Source organism: Monodelphis domestica, chromosome 3 (genome assembly GCF_027887165.1).
Source record: "Monodelphis domestica isolate mMonDom1 chromosome 3, mMonDom1.pri, whole genome shotgun sequence".
Classification (NCBI taxonomy): Eukaryota; Metazoa; Chordata; class Mammalia; order Didelphimorphia; family Didelphidae; genus Monodelphis; species Monodelphis domestica.
In genome coordinates this window covers 222209699-222223088 of record NC_077229.1, presented here as the reverse complement: position 1 = coordinate 222223088, position 13390 = coordinate 222209699, and the positions used below count along the sequence as shown (strand labels likewise).

General features: G+C 37.5%; 1 protein-coding gene across 6 annotated transcripts in view; it reads left to right on the top strand.

The window, feature by feature from the left end:
• The window catches only part of TDP2 (tyrosyl-DNA phosphodiesterase 2), a 29429-nt gene extending 17086 nt beyond the window's left edge, over nucleotides 1–12343 (top strand). The window contains exons 6-10 of one of the 6 annotated variants that reach the window (XR_008917635.1): nucleotides 24–194; nucleotides 3719–3884; nucleotides 5661–5745; nucleotides 6486–6587; nucleotides 8259–12343. Coding sequence is in view for 5 of the 6 variants with exons in the window: in XM_056823514.1 (XP_056679492.1) it covers nucleotides 24–194; nucleotides 3719–3884; nucleotides 5661–5821 (498 nt within the window). In the remaining variant the exon portion in view is untranslated. Of the gene's footprint in view, nucleotides 1–23; nucleotides 195–3718; nucleotides 4664–5660; nucleotides 6461–6485 lie in introns of those variants that run through there. The other 5 variants (XM_007487866.3, XM_056823516.1, XM_007487867.3 and 2 more) reach the window with 5 other exon arrangements.
• The last annotated feature ends 1047 nt before the right edge of the window (nucleotides 12344–13390 follow it).

The following is a 13390-nucleotide window of genomic DNA, read 5'->3' as shown; positions in this document are numbered from 1 at the left end:
TGTTCTATGTTATTCTTTTGCAGGTGTCTGTATGTGGTAATGAGCTTTGCCTTATGAGTTCTCATCTAGAGAGCACCAGAAACCACTCTCGGGAACGGATGAATCAGCTAAAAATAGTGTTAAAGAAAATGCAAGAGATCCCAGAGTCCGTTACTGTTATATTTGGAGGAGATACAAATTTAAGGGACCATGAAGTGAGTTACAGCGTATCATCGCAAATTTCATGTGGTAAACTAGTTGGCTTGTTTTTTTCTCTCTTGGGATCACAGAATTTCAGGGTTGTGAGAACTTTGATGGTTTTCCTAGTCCTGCCTATAACTGAAAAACAATCACTACTGCAGCCTGCTTGACAAATAGTCATCCAGACTTTACTGGAAGGACTCCGGTGAAGGCTTTCTTCCCAAGAAAGCCCATTCTTCTTAGAAATAGCTGTCATTAGGAAATTTCTCTTATTTCAGTTAATCAGCAAGTATTTATTAAGACTCTCCAGTGAACAATGTGCTAAGCTTTGGGGATACAGATACAAAAGCAGGCAAGTCAGTCCTTGCCCTGAAAGAGCTGACTTTCTTCTTGAGAGGAACCTCAATGTGCTTCCTTGCAACAATAATTTGATAATTTGACCAATTCTATTAAACCCATGTCTTTAATTAATCTGTTATATGCACATATATATATATAAGCCTAATTCTATGAGTTGTTTGCTATGTGCCTACTGTTCTTATAGATAGAATAGGGTATATAAGAAAGTCTAAGACATGATGATTGCCCATAAAGACCTTAGAATCTTGTTAGAGAAACAAAACAGGAACTAGGCAATGATACCGTAGTTTATCATTAAGTACCAAAAGAAGTCATATAGACAATAAGTGCCATAGGAGTTCAGAACAAGAAGCAGGCTATATAGACTTGAGTAGTCGAGGAAATTTTGTAGTGACTTTGTGTCCTACTGGATTGAATGCAAAACTTGGGGGTCAGGAAGACCCACCTACTACTCCTTTCTCAGATATCTAGTAGGTGTTTGTTCACTTAACTGCTGAACTACTAGGTTAGATTCAGTGATACCCCCCCCCCTCCCAGGTTCCCCCCCAAGTCTCTTTGTCTTTGATCCTGTGATTTCATTGAGGTGATGGTACTTGACTTAAAGGATGATTAAGAGCTAGATAAGCAGAGAATAAGGACATGGGCAAGGGTATTAAATATGAGAAGGAAAGGAAGGAAGCATATAAATTTTATTAAATGCCTGTTATGTGCACTATGTTATGCACTTAAATATCTTATTTGAGTCTCATAATATCCTTAGGAGATAGGTGTTATTATAATCATCTTCACTTTAAATTTGAGGAAACTGAGGCCAACAGGTTCTTGCAATTTATTATAGGATCTCTCAGCTAATAAGTGCCTGAGGCTAGATTTGAACTCAGATCTTCTTTACTTTAGGTGTCACCTATCTTTCAGGGAATTGTTTAAGCTAGGAGCTGTAGGTGGTACTCAGCAGAATATGTTGGGAAAGAATAAAAAGACCTCCCCTGGCTAAAGCTGAATTCCTGTGTTGGAAGTGAGAGACAGAAAGTTGGAATATGTACAGTGGACTCTTGGATTTATTGTATACAATGAAGGTTTTATGTTTTATTGGAAATACTTTGGAGGTTCTAGCTAATAGGGCTTAAAAGTGAAACTGTTGCTATTTCTGTCAGTACTCTTCCCAGTATTATGGTTAATCGGATAAGAATATTGCTTGAGGGGGCAACTGGGTACCTCAGTGGATTGAGAGCCAGGCTTAGAGATGGGAGGTTCTGGGTTCAAATCTGGCCTCAACAGTTAACTTGCTGTGTTACCCTGGGCAAGTCACTTAACCCTCATCACCTAGCCCTTACCACTCCTGCCTTGGAACCAATTATACATTATTCATTTTAAGATGGAAGGTAAGGGTTTTTATTTTTAAAAGAAAGAATATTGCTTGAGAAGCATCTAAGTAGGCACCTTGTAAGTGAGAAGTATCTGCAACAGGAAGGCCTGTTTTAGGACCTAAAAAATTAATCTCCCTAGAGAATAGAACTTTTGTTTCTGTTTTGGGCCTTTTGTATATTCTGGGCTGAGCTTAGCATAGGCTGGAGATCCCATATAAGATTTGACTTGGCTTTCCTTTTTAATTTCTGCTCCTTAGTTTACATCAAAATGAAAGTGAGTTGAAATGGGGGGTGTTTATTCACTTCTGCTCTGACTTAAAAGGGAGTCCTAAATAAATTAAACTTTCCATTCTATATGTACTCTGATGCCTCTCCAAATAAAACAAATAATTTAATTCTCCAATCCCAATGACTTTATACTTTAGCTCACATATCTAAAACTTTTTAAGACCAGACTTTTTCTGGGACTCCTGGCAGCCCTTAGATGTGGTACAGCATAGTGCATTGGACATGAGTTGGGAGAGACTGGGGTTCATATTCAGACCACAACCAGACTATTGCTATGACCTTGCACGGGTCACTTGACCTCGCCAAACTTCATTTTCCATATCTAAAAACTGGGAATATTAATCATGGCTGTTATAAGGAAAGTGTGTTATGAACAAAGTACTCACTCTGGATAAATGTAGGTTCTCGTTAGAGTGCTCCCCTGTCAATGCTCAGGTGACTTAAAATTCACTTCTTAGTTTCCTTCAAAGCTCAGCTTAAAGTGTTACATCTTCAGTGAAGTTTTTTCTAGGCCTCTTGGCTCCTAATGCCCCGTTTCTCAAATCACATTGGATTTATTTTGGACCTTAGAGGTATATGTGTTATTTTTCTCTGGTAGAATGGAAGGCAGGGGTTGTTTGATTCTTATCTTTGTATTCCCAGAGCCAAGCACACAGTTCCTAGTAAATAATAGGCACATAATACTTGCCTGTTAATTGACTTTAAATTCCTTGAGAATAAAATATAAGTTTTGAAAACTGCAGGAATGTTGAGTGAGGAAAAAGGTGACTGGAACATATTTGGAACATATATGAGATGTCACCTTTTGAACTTTTGTTGAAATTGGACTTGAAGATTTACCTTTTTCATTCCAGACCATAAAATGAAATACTTAAGATTACAAGGGAAACCTATTATATTGAAATATAATGATCAAAATATTTCTTTTCTAAAGTATGTTCATGTATACTAGGTTAAGAATCCTTAGTTGTCCACTTCTGTGATCCCTGCTGTGAGGGGAGGCTGTAGCTGGTGGATCACTTGAGTTTGGGAATTCTGAGCTGGAGGGGGCTAAGATGAGTGTGGGTATCTACACTAAGGTCAGCACCAATATGGTGAGCCCCATGTAATGGAGACCAAACCTTCTATGCCAATCAAAATTTGGTATCAGGCCCACATGTAATTACTCCTGTTTCCAGTCTGAATGACATAGGGAGACCCAGCCTCTAAAACTAAAAGTTTAAAAGTCAAAATGAAAAAGAATCCCTGCCCCATTATGAGGGGAGTGGGAGGAACAGTTTGCAAAACAGCAAGTTATGTACTCTTTTTTTCAGCTTAGCTATTTCCCTGTGCTATTTTTCTGTGACTGTGTAGCAGAGTTATTTTTATATTGAGTTATCGTTAAGTATTTTGTTTGGGTTCATTAAACAAGTGCTTTCACTGTTCCAATATTAAATGTTATTCCTAAACAAAGGAAGCAGCTTTTTTTAGAGTACAAAAAAAAACCCTGTAAATTTGATGAAATATTTCCCTTTCTCTTTTAGGTTTCTAAAGTGGGTGGCTTGCCTGACAAAATTTTGGATGTTTGGGAGTTTTTGGGCAAACCTGAGCATTGTCGGTATACTTGGGATACACAAGCCAACACTAATTTGGCAATAGAGGCTAGCTGTAAACTACGATTTGATCGGATATTTTTCAGACCTGCAGCAGGTGATTGTCACATTATTCCACGCAATTTGGACCTAATTGGGTTAGAAAAGCTGGACTGTGGCAGATTTCCTAGTGATCATTGGGGTCTTCTTTGTGGCTTTGATGTAATACTGTGAATATTTTTCAGATGTATATATTTTTTAAACTGTTGTACAGTTTTTTGTCAGATTTCTTCCAAAGATTTGATGATATTTTGAACCTGTTTTTGAAAAATGTGTTATCACCCAAGAGGCTGAATCTTCACTGCTCCATTATTGTTTCTCTTTGTAGATCCATTCCACAGATTTTTTTTCTCTCAGAGAACTGTATGTTTTAAATAAAAGACCTTCTTTAGTTGGACTTTTAATTTTCCCTCTAGTATATTTGGTTGGTCTGGATGAAATGAAGACATTTTCTTAGTCCCAACTCTGCTATTGCTACTACCCTTGTGAATCTTCTGGGTGCTGGATGATAGGACTGTGGCTTTCCTTGTCCTTTGTCTTATCTTGGCCACTTTCTTAACATAAGCATGAGTAAATGATAATGAAAATGGGACATGTTTATTTTTATTCGTTAGCCTGAATTAACAAAGAAAATAATGAGTAGTAGTTAAAAAAAGAGGGGAATGGAATTTACAAATCACTGTATTTCCTCTGTACTAACTGGAAGGAATATGTAAAAATGCTAATCATAGTAGTTTAACATCAAATAATCATTTTGGAAAACTTTGGATAATGTGATTACTCTTAGTCATTTAATAACCATGTAAGACTATTATCTGATTAAATCCATGAGAAAACTGCCTTGTCTTTTTTATTAAAGGATATAAAAGAACTACTATTATGTCTACTTTTGGATCACATAGAAAGAATCAAAATCAATTTTCTGTCTCCCTAGTTGACCCAGGAACAAGGAAAAGAAAGTTGAGTTCAGGTAGATGTTGAAAATGAAATCATTTTTTGAACAACATGTTTTGGAAATGTTTTCATGGGTAAATGAGTCAGTGACCCTACCCTTCACCTTTACATTTCTTCCCCTTTGCTTAATTATAGAACTAGAACCCAACCTATGCTATGCATAGAGGTTTCTGCTTTAGGTTGACTTAGATCTATTGAAGTTTTTCTGGATAGTCATGTTTGCCCCAACTTCTCTGCTTAAGGAAACTACTTTTTCCTTGTTCATTGGTGCATAGAGATTAAGCTGAATGCATAGCACTGCACGAAAAATGTTCTACCTTCTCTAACTTGAAGTGATGAATAAATTATGTGCAAATCATCTAATGTTACTGTGTGCCGGAATAGTGTCTTACTGGGTATTGTAAGGCTGAGTCAACTTTTAACATGTTTTAAGCTATTTAAGAGGAAGTTCAGATGTCCAAAAGATACCAGTTGGTTTAATTGTTTTCCTTCCTTCTCAACTTAAACAGAGAAAAGAATTTTATTTTTGGCTCTAAAACTTTATTTCACTGATTGACTTTTCAAGTAAGTTATTTCTACACCTATCTTTTTTTTTCCCCTTTCCTCATAGTATACCAGTGTTGTCTGATCTGAATGCTAAGTCTAAGGTATGGACCTAAAGAGCAGAAAATTGTGGAAAAAAGCCAGAGGTCACATTAAGTGTGTGGTCATTGTGCCCAGTGTCACAGGTTGTTCGAATGTGGGAGGAAGGAGACAAAGGGCAGAGCAGTGGAGCTGAAAGACAAGATTGGCCTTGATTCTGTAGAATTTTAAACTGTATTTTGAAATAGTGCTTGTTTATAAAGAGATTTTAATTAATAAGTGTTGGCTATCTCCACAGCTAGGTGGCAAAGCAGAGAGAGTACCAACTCAGGAAGATGTGAATTCAAATCCAACCTCAGATATTTCCAGCTATGTGACCCTGGGCAAGTCATTAACCCTTTTTGCTTCAGTTTCCTCATTGGTAAAATGAGCAAGAGAAAGAATGGCAAACTACTCTAGTATTTTTGCCAAGAAAACCCTAGATAAGATCAAAGAATTGGATGTGACTGAAATGACTAAACAGCAACAAATGTTTGATATTTTCATTTGACCTGTTTAACATTCTACTATTAGAAACTGATTACTTGAATAAACTCGATAGCTTTTGACCTTCTATAGACCTTTATTAAAATATTAATAATAATAATGAGAGCATAGAGTAGTGGATAGAAAGCCCTAGACTTCAAATCTAGCCTCTTTGATATATATTGGTCTTGTGAACTGGGACAAGTTACACTCTCAGGGCCCTGATGACTCTGAATTGCAGAACAGTTGCTGATCTGCGTCCTAGGAGATTTTTCTCCCTAGGAACTCCCTGCTAGAATCACAAGTCCAGACAAAATTAAGAGTAATGATAATAATAACTTATGGATGTAGCCCTGTGAGCACTCTCTTGTATGTCAGGAAGATCCCTACCCCCTTATACTTGATTGGATTTTAGTGATAGTGATTGATTTAAGATAATCAATATTGTGATCCTAAGTGATTAGTATAAATTCTATTATAATCTTAATGCAATCAGTAGAATTCATGATTTTCATAAGGATTTCTAACTTAGGCATAAAAACTGCTTCTAAGGGGATTTCCAACCCCTCCCTAAGTTTGACTTCCCTTTATCTTATAGATGCTGACCATCTGAGTCTCATGTCCCAATATGGTGCAAACATCACACACCCTTCCATGTTTGGAAATATCCATCCTTCCCCCTGGTTCAGATGAGTCTGAGGTAATGGTCATCACTATCTGCCTTGCGATTTGGCCTTTACACTAATATGAGCTTTCTGAAATGAACTAACCGATCAACTTTGTAATTGGGTAACTGTTTCTAAATAAGGTCTATATGATGTTATGTCTTGTGAGATGTCATCAACCTTATATGGAAGTAGTCATTGTGTTACTGTCCTGGTATATAAACCGGGTCTTTGCCACCGGCATGGTCTCTTGCTGGGGTCCAACAATGTAATATGTGCAAGAGTGCTTTTATTGGGGGACTTGGTCCTCTTCCAGTACATTCTAACTTTCTACTTTGACTTGGAGAAATTTGGCTTTTTGACTTTACTTAAATCGTCTATATTGAGTTGGTGAGTTTCTATTATGGGAATCCCCTTAGAAGCATGTACAACTCCTGACCAGTACAAACATCATCTCATTCATTCATAACTGAGGAAGCCGAGACTGAGGGCCAGTGAGCATCCAGCTTAGAGCTAGGCCTTGTAGAAAAGGAATTCAGAAGAGGTTCTTAGAGCAAAAAAAGGAAAAAGCCCAGAGGCTCCACTCTTGTCTTTTCCCAGAGTCGGACTTGACTAAAATGAATGAACCACAGTGTACTAATGTACAGATCACTAGGTAGTAGAGGTATATGTTTGAATCATATCAAGTAGAAGGGACTTCAGAGGCCAAATAGTCCAACTTTATTTTACAGATTAAGAAACAGACCCAGGGAGGTTGAGACTTGCCTGTAGTCATACTAGCTCATTATAGATGGATTTGAACCCAGATCCTTTGTCTTGTAGAACCCAGAGTGCTTTCCACAGTGGTTGAGTATGACACTTTGTCACCCCATTTAGCATTTTCTTAGCAAAGACAGCAGAGGGGTTTGCTGTTTCCTTCTCCAGCTTATTTTATAGTAGCAGAATTTGAGAATTAAGTGACTTGCTGAGATTCATATAGCTAATAGTGGCCTGAGGTCAGATTCAAACTTGGGAAGATGAGTCTTCTTGACTCTAGGCCCAATACTATCTACTGCGCCATCTTAACTGCCCACAGTAGAATAAAGGAAGGAATTGTTTTTACCTTTCTACCTTTATTTTGTAGTGCTTTTAAGATTCTTGTTGACTGATAATAATAATAGCTAACGTTTATATGCAAAATGCTTCACAAATATTATCTTGTTTTATCCTCATAGCAACCCCAGGAGGGAGATATTATTTTTATCCCCATTTTACAGATCAAGAACCTCAAGCAGAAAGGGTCATATAGTTAATAAATGTCTGAGGTTGAATTTGAACTCAGGTCACCCAAATTCCAAGTCTAGCACTCTACTCATTGTTTCTAAGAAGTCAAAACTGTCTTCTCCCAATAAACCGTGAGTTTTTATATAATTTCCATGATGTTTTATATAAACTTTGTGCTTCCTACTATATCATAGTGTTCTACCTGGAAGTTCTTAATAACAAAATAATTTAATTAGATATATTTTAGACTTGCTCTTTTCCTTCATTTAGTCTGTTCTTCAGTGACAAACAAAATATAGGTTGATACTCCACCCTATCCCCTCCATGACTATTTTAATTATGGTCAGATGTTTTTATTTTATGTTACCTCTAAAGTGGTATTTGGGTGACTGAGTTGGGTTTTTGTTATGAAGCAAATTGAGTTGATTATATTAATTTTACAGTCTTTCAGATGAGATCATAGAAATCATGGCTTTCTGAGTTCAACTACATGTTGGATTTACAAATCCATCTGGGGAAAGAGTTGAAGAAATTTTTGGCAGCCAGAAGACTAGCTCTTGTATAAGTTGCTAATTAGGAAGAACAGCAGTTACTCTATCCCATTGGATTTTATTTTCTGAAGGAACATATACAATTCTACAGGTAATTTCAAGGTCATCAATCTGGATCAGTTCTTTTAAAAAATTATTACTGATAATAATAAATATTATAAATATTTAATAATTAAAATAAATTTAAATAAAAAATAACATAGTGCTTTTAAGGTTTTGCAAAGTGCTTTACATTTTTACCTCATTTGATCCTCACAACAATCCTATGAGGGAAGTGCTATTACTATTATCTCCATGTTATAGATAAAGAAGTCACAATTCTTATTTGTTCATGGATTTCAACCAGTAAGTCAGAGTCTGAATTATAGAGTTGGAAAGGGCCTTGGGAGTTCTCTAGTTTGGGGCCAGTATTTTTAAAAAACCATTTGTTTTTTTTCCCCCAATTAATGAGTATTTCTTTTTTTTTTAATATGGCTGAGTGCATTTGCTCAGAGTAATATTTCCATTTATATGAAGATGAGGGTTTTAAAAAAATATTTAATTAATGTAGAATATTTTTCCATGGTTACATGATTCATATTTTTTCCCTCCTCTCTTCTCTCCCTCCTCCCATAGTCAACAAGCAATTCATCTGGGTTTTACCTGTATTATTGATCAAGACCTATTTCCATATTATTAATATTTGCAATTGAGTGATCATTTAGAATCTATATCCCCATTAATGTATCAGGCTCTGTGTACAGTGTTCTCCTTGTTCTGCTCCTTTTGCTCTGCATCAATTCCTGGAGGTCGGTCCAGTTCACATGGAATTCCTCCAGTTCATAATTCTTTTTCAGCACAATAGTATTCCATCACCAACAGATACCACAATTTGTTTAGCCATTCCTCAATTGATGGACACTCCTTCATTTTCCAATTTTTTGCCACTACAAAGAGCATGTCTATAAATATTTTTCTACAAATCTTTTTTCCTTATCTCTTTGGGATACAAATCCAGCAGTGGTATGGCTGGATCCTTCAAAGGGCAGGCAGTCATTTAAAGCCCTTTGGGCATAATTACAAATTGCCTTCCAGAATGGTTGGATCAGTTCACAACAATGAATATTTCTTTTCATCTTCTACTCATCCCTACTCTCCCAACTGAACACTTTTTGAAAGAATTAAAACCCTTCTAACAAATATACCTAGCCAAATCACTTTTATATTTGTCATGTCCAAGGCTGCCTTATTTTACATTTTAAGCCCATAACCTCTTCTAAGAAATGCATAGTAACAAATGCTTCATCTTTAGCTTTCTGGCATCATGGTTGGGCCTTGTGACCAAGTCTTCCCAAATGATAGTTCTTTATAATGTCGTCGTATAAGTTGTTTCTTAGTTCTCTCTTCAGTGTATCACTTCATAGATTTCCATTTTCCTCTGAAACTGCCCGTTTCATTATTTTTTATGTTGTAATAATATTCCATTACATTCACAAACCATTTTCCTTTTTTTTTTTAATTTCAATTATATGTAAAAACAATTTTTAACAATTGGTATCTGACATTTTGCAATTCAGATTTTCTCCCTTCCCCCCTTCCCTCCTGTTGTGGGAGAGCTGTTCTGGAAACCTGGGCCAGGAAGTGATACTTTCTCAGGAATGACAAGGCTCCAGTAATTAGCTTTAAAAATAGAAGAAATTTATTAAGTTTAATGCAACTTGAATTGTTGGGTTGAGTGGCTAGGAGGCAGGAGTAGGTGGAATACTGCCTCCTAGAGGAGATAGAGTTTGGGATATTTTTACCCTCTTTGCAATAGGGCCTCCATGACCAGAGATGGGATGATGGTGGGGGGATGTGTTATGATACAGAGGGGAGGAGTGATGGTGGGTGATGGAGTGATGTTTTTTGAGATTCTGGGATCTGAGATGGGTCATGTGGCGTCCTATGCCTTTTCAAAGTCAAAAGGGGGGAGAATGAGTTCAGTTCAGAAGATGGTTAGATGTCTGAGCTCAAAACAGATGCTTACTGGAAGCAAGTGTAAAAAAGAGAGGATTTTGATGGTTTGTCTCACTGGAAAAGATATCATCACCAGTGAAACAGTTGAGTGGACCAAGTGGTGAGAGGTGAACCCTGATGATGGAAAGAAGCTGGCAAGATCTCTCCCTGCTTAGGTGAATTAAAGCAGGAAGTTGAGGTTACTTCTAGAGAAAAAGAAAAGAAGACTTTCTACTTTCTCAAGGCATATTTTAACAGACTGTATCCCTTGAGCACTAAAGAGCACAGAAGCTGAGGGGGAAAAGGTATCTGCTTCCCCTTTCAGCTGTTCCTCCATGGAGATTGTGACAGACCTAGTCTGATCTTGCCACTGACTGGACAGGATTCAATCTGGAGTCCTGTCCCCAATTGCCCAATCAACCCTCTTGATATGAAGACAGGCCAAACCCAGATCTGACTTAACTAAGGATTTATTTGAAAGGAAAGGGTAATGTGTTGAAGGAAAATGGGAGAAGGTTGCCCTGTCAAGCTAAACCCTCAGCTGTTGGATCAAGAGGCAAGCGCCCAAACCCCAAAGTTCTCAGCCCCCTTTCCAGCTGTCTGCTTTCTTTATCTCTAAACTAATGTATCTTTACACCAAAAATAATTCAGGGATGGTTAGGAGAGACCAAGAAGAAGCCAGAGGGCTGGGCTCAAGGGTTTGTGTGAGTCCTTTCCTCAGGAATAGAGATCTTGATGGCAGGTAGAGGAAATAGTGAATGGATTTCTTTTGGAGAATACAGCTGCAGGAATCAAGGCAAGAAGCCTAGGTCCTTTTGTGGTTTTGGGGAATTCCTTCAGCTGCCCAGAAGTGAACTTTTTAGCTCACCTTCCTGAATCAGAAGACCCCCCCCCCCAATCTCCCCCAGCCACCAGTTCTCTTCCCACAATCCTTTGCTGTCAAACTGTCACTGTAGTGCTTGTCAGTCAAGCACAGGATTCCAAAGGTCTCTCTCCAATTTTGACGCAAGCTGGGAGGTACCTATCTGTACTCATCAAAAATGAGGGGAGAGCCTGGAGGAAATGTTCCTCTCAGCTCAGTCAACTTCCTTCTGTGCTACAGGAATACAAGGGGAAATGAATCCTTTATGTACTCTCTGACCTGGGACATCTTCTGGGGTTTTGGGGTGTCTAGGCAAGTTCCATACCCTCCTATTACTACTTCCCCAAGGTGGTAAACCATCTGATATATGCCGGTACTGTCATGCAATATGTATTTCCATATTCCTTGTGCTGTGAAAGAAGACATACTGCACATGAGAAAAAACTCATGAAGGACATAAAAATTGAAAAATGGAATGCTTTCATCTGCAATCAGATTCCAACAGCTCCTTCTTTGGCTATAGATAGCCTTTTTTTTTATCATGTCTTTTGGGGTTATCTTGGAACCTTGCATTTGTCAACCTGGAAAAACAAAACATGAAGGCAGCCACAAAGAACAAGGGAGACAGTGCTCTTATGGCAACCACACAGTCAAGCGTACACAGGACAACACACCACACCACACTGAGTTAAGCTTTAAGACTGGGGAAATGCACCATGAATGGGAATCTTCATCATGAGATTTTCTAGCGAACTAAAGAACTTGGGAATATGGAAATATAGGAAAGGAAGGACAACTGACCAAATACCTAGGGGCTTGGGAAAGAGGTTATGGCCTGAGGCTAAGGTGTCTGGGAGAGGCCCAAGTACAATTAGAAACCAAGAAACCAAAAAAGGTACTTAAGACTTGAGTACAGTGGTACCTTGACACCAGAGTTTAATTTGTACCATGGCCAAGCTCGTAACTCAATTAACTTGTGTGTCAAATCGAATTTCCCCATTTAAATGAATGAAAATACAATTAATCCATTCTGGCCCTCAAAAACCACATGACTTTTTTGTTTTATGTCCTTTTAAATATGAAAATGTACTTTGTAAATAATAAATATATTTATAGATAATAAAGCATGTAAAGAAATAAACTTGCTTATGAAATGTTATTTACCTTCAAGTTCAGGCAGAGGTTTTCCCTTCATGCACTATCAGTTAACGTAACTTTACTCTCTACACAGGACACCCTACACTTAAATGCAAAATTGACCACACATGTTACTTAAGATATATAACTATTACTAAACTTAATTGCTATTTTTCTACTTTACTTATCATTTTCCTTATTGAATTTTGGCTGTTTTGCCATACTTTCCTCAATTTAACTTAAAGGCTGTTTCAACAAAAACCTTTCCATGGAAGTTTGTTTCTTCCTCCCTTTCAGAATGTTTCAATAATGTGTGAAACAAGTGTCATTACACATCTCCAATGCACAACCTGTTGCAACTTTTCCTGGGTATATCTTTTCAATAAACTGTTTAATTTTTTTCCCAAATCCTCAACATTTCCTTAATCCTCCTTGTACTGATTACCTCATCCACCTTGGGCTCCTCCCCACTAATTTCCTGCAAAACCTCCATGTGCTGCTGCAGCTGCTATAATGCCTTCAATTCCTTTATCAGGACCCAGGGTTAAAAGTTAAGAAATTTGCCCAAAAAACTGATAATAAAGACAAAAATGAAGAAAGCAAAATCATTTCAATACAGATGCTCTCACAGTCAGATAAACGCTGAACTAAACGAGACAACCGTGTGTAAATTGTGAAACCAAATGTTTGGCAGGCTATCTAGTGAAGGGTGGTGGAAGCTCATGACTTAAAGCAAAAAATCCCAATTGTGACTGCTCCTGACTTAAGGTGCTCCTCTATTGAGGTACCACTGTATCTCTATCACTTCTATTCAGGGTGCTTAATGGATGCTAGATGGCTTATTGTCCAGTCTGGGTCAAGGGTCAGTCTGTGAGTTTCTTGAAAGTAAGTTCCCTTAAGACAAAGGTAAATTTAGGGTTTCATGAAACAAGATTGTCACATTGATAAAAATAGTTTAGTCTTTCACCATCTTTTCACATCTTACAATATTTCTGTTACTATATTCACTACTTCCCTGGTTCTGCTCACTTCACTTTGCATCAGTTCATCC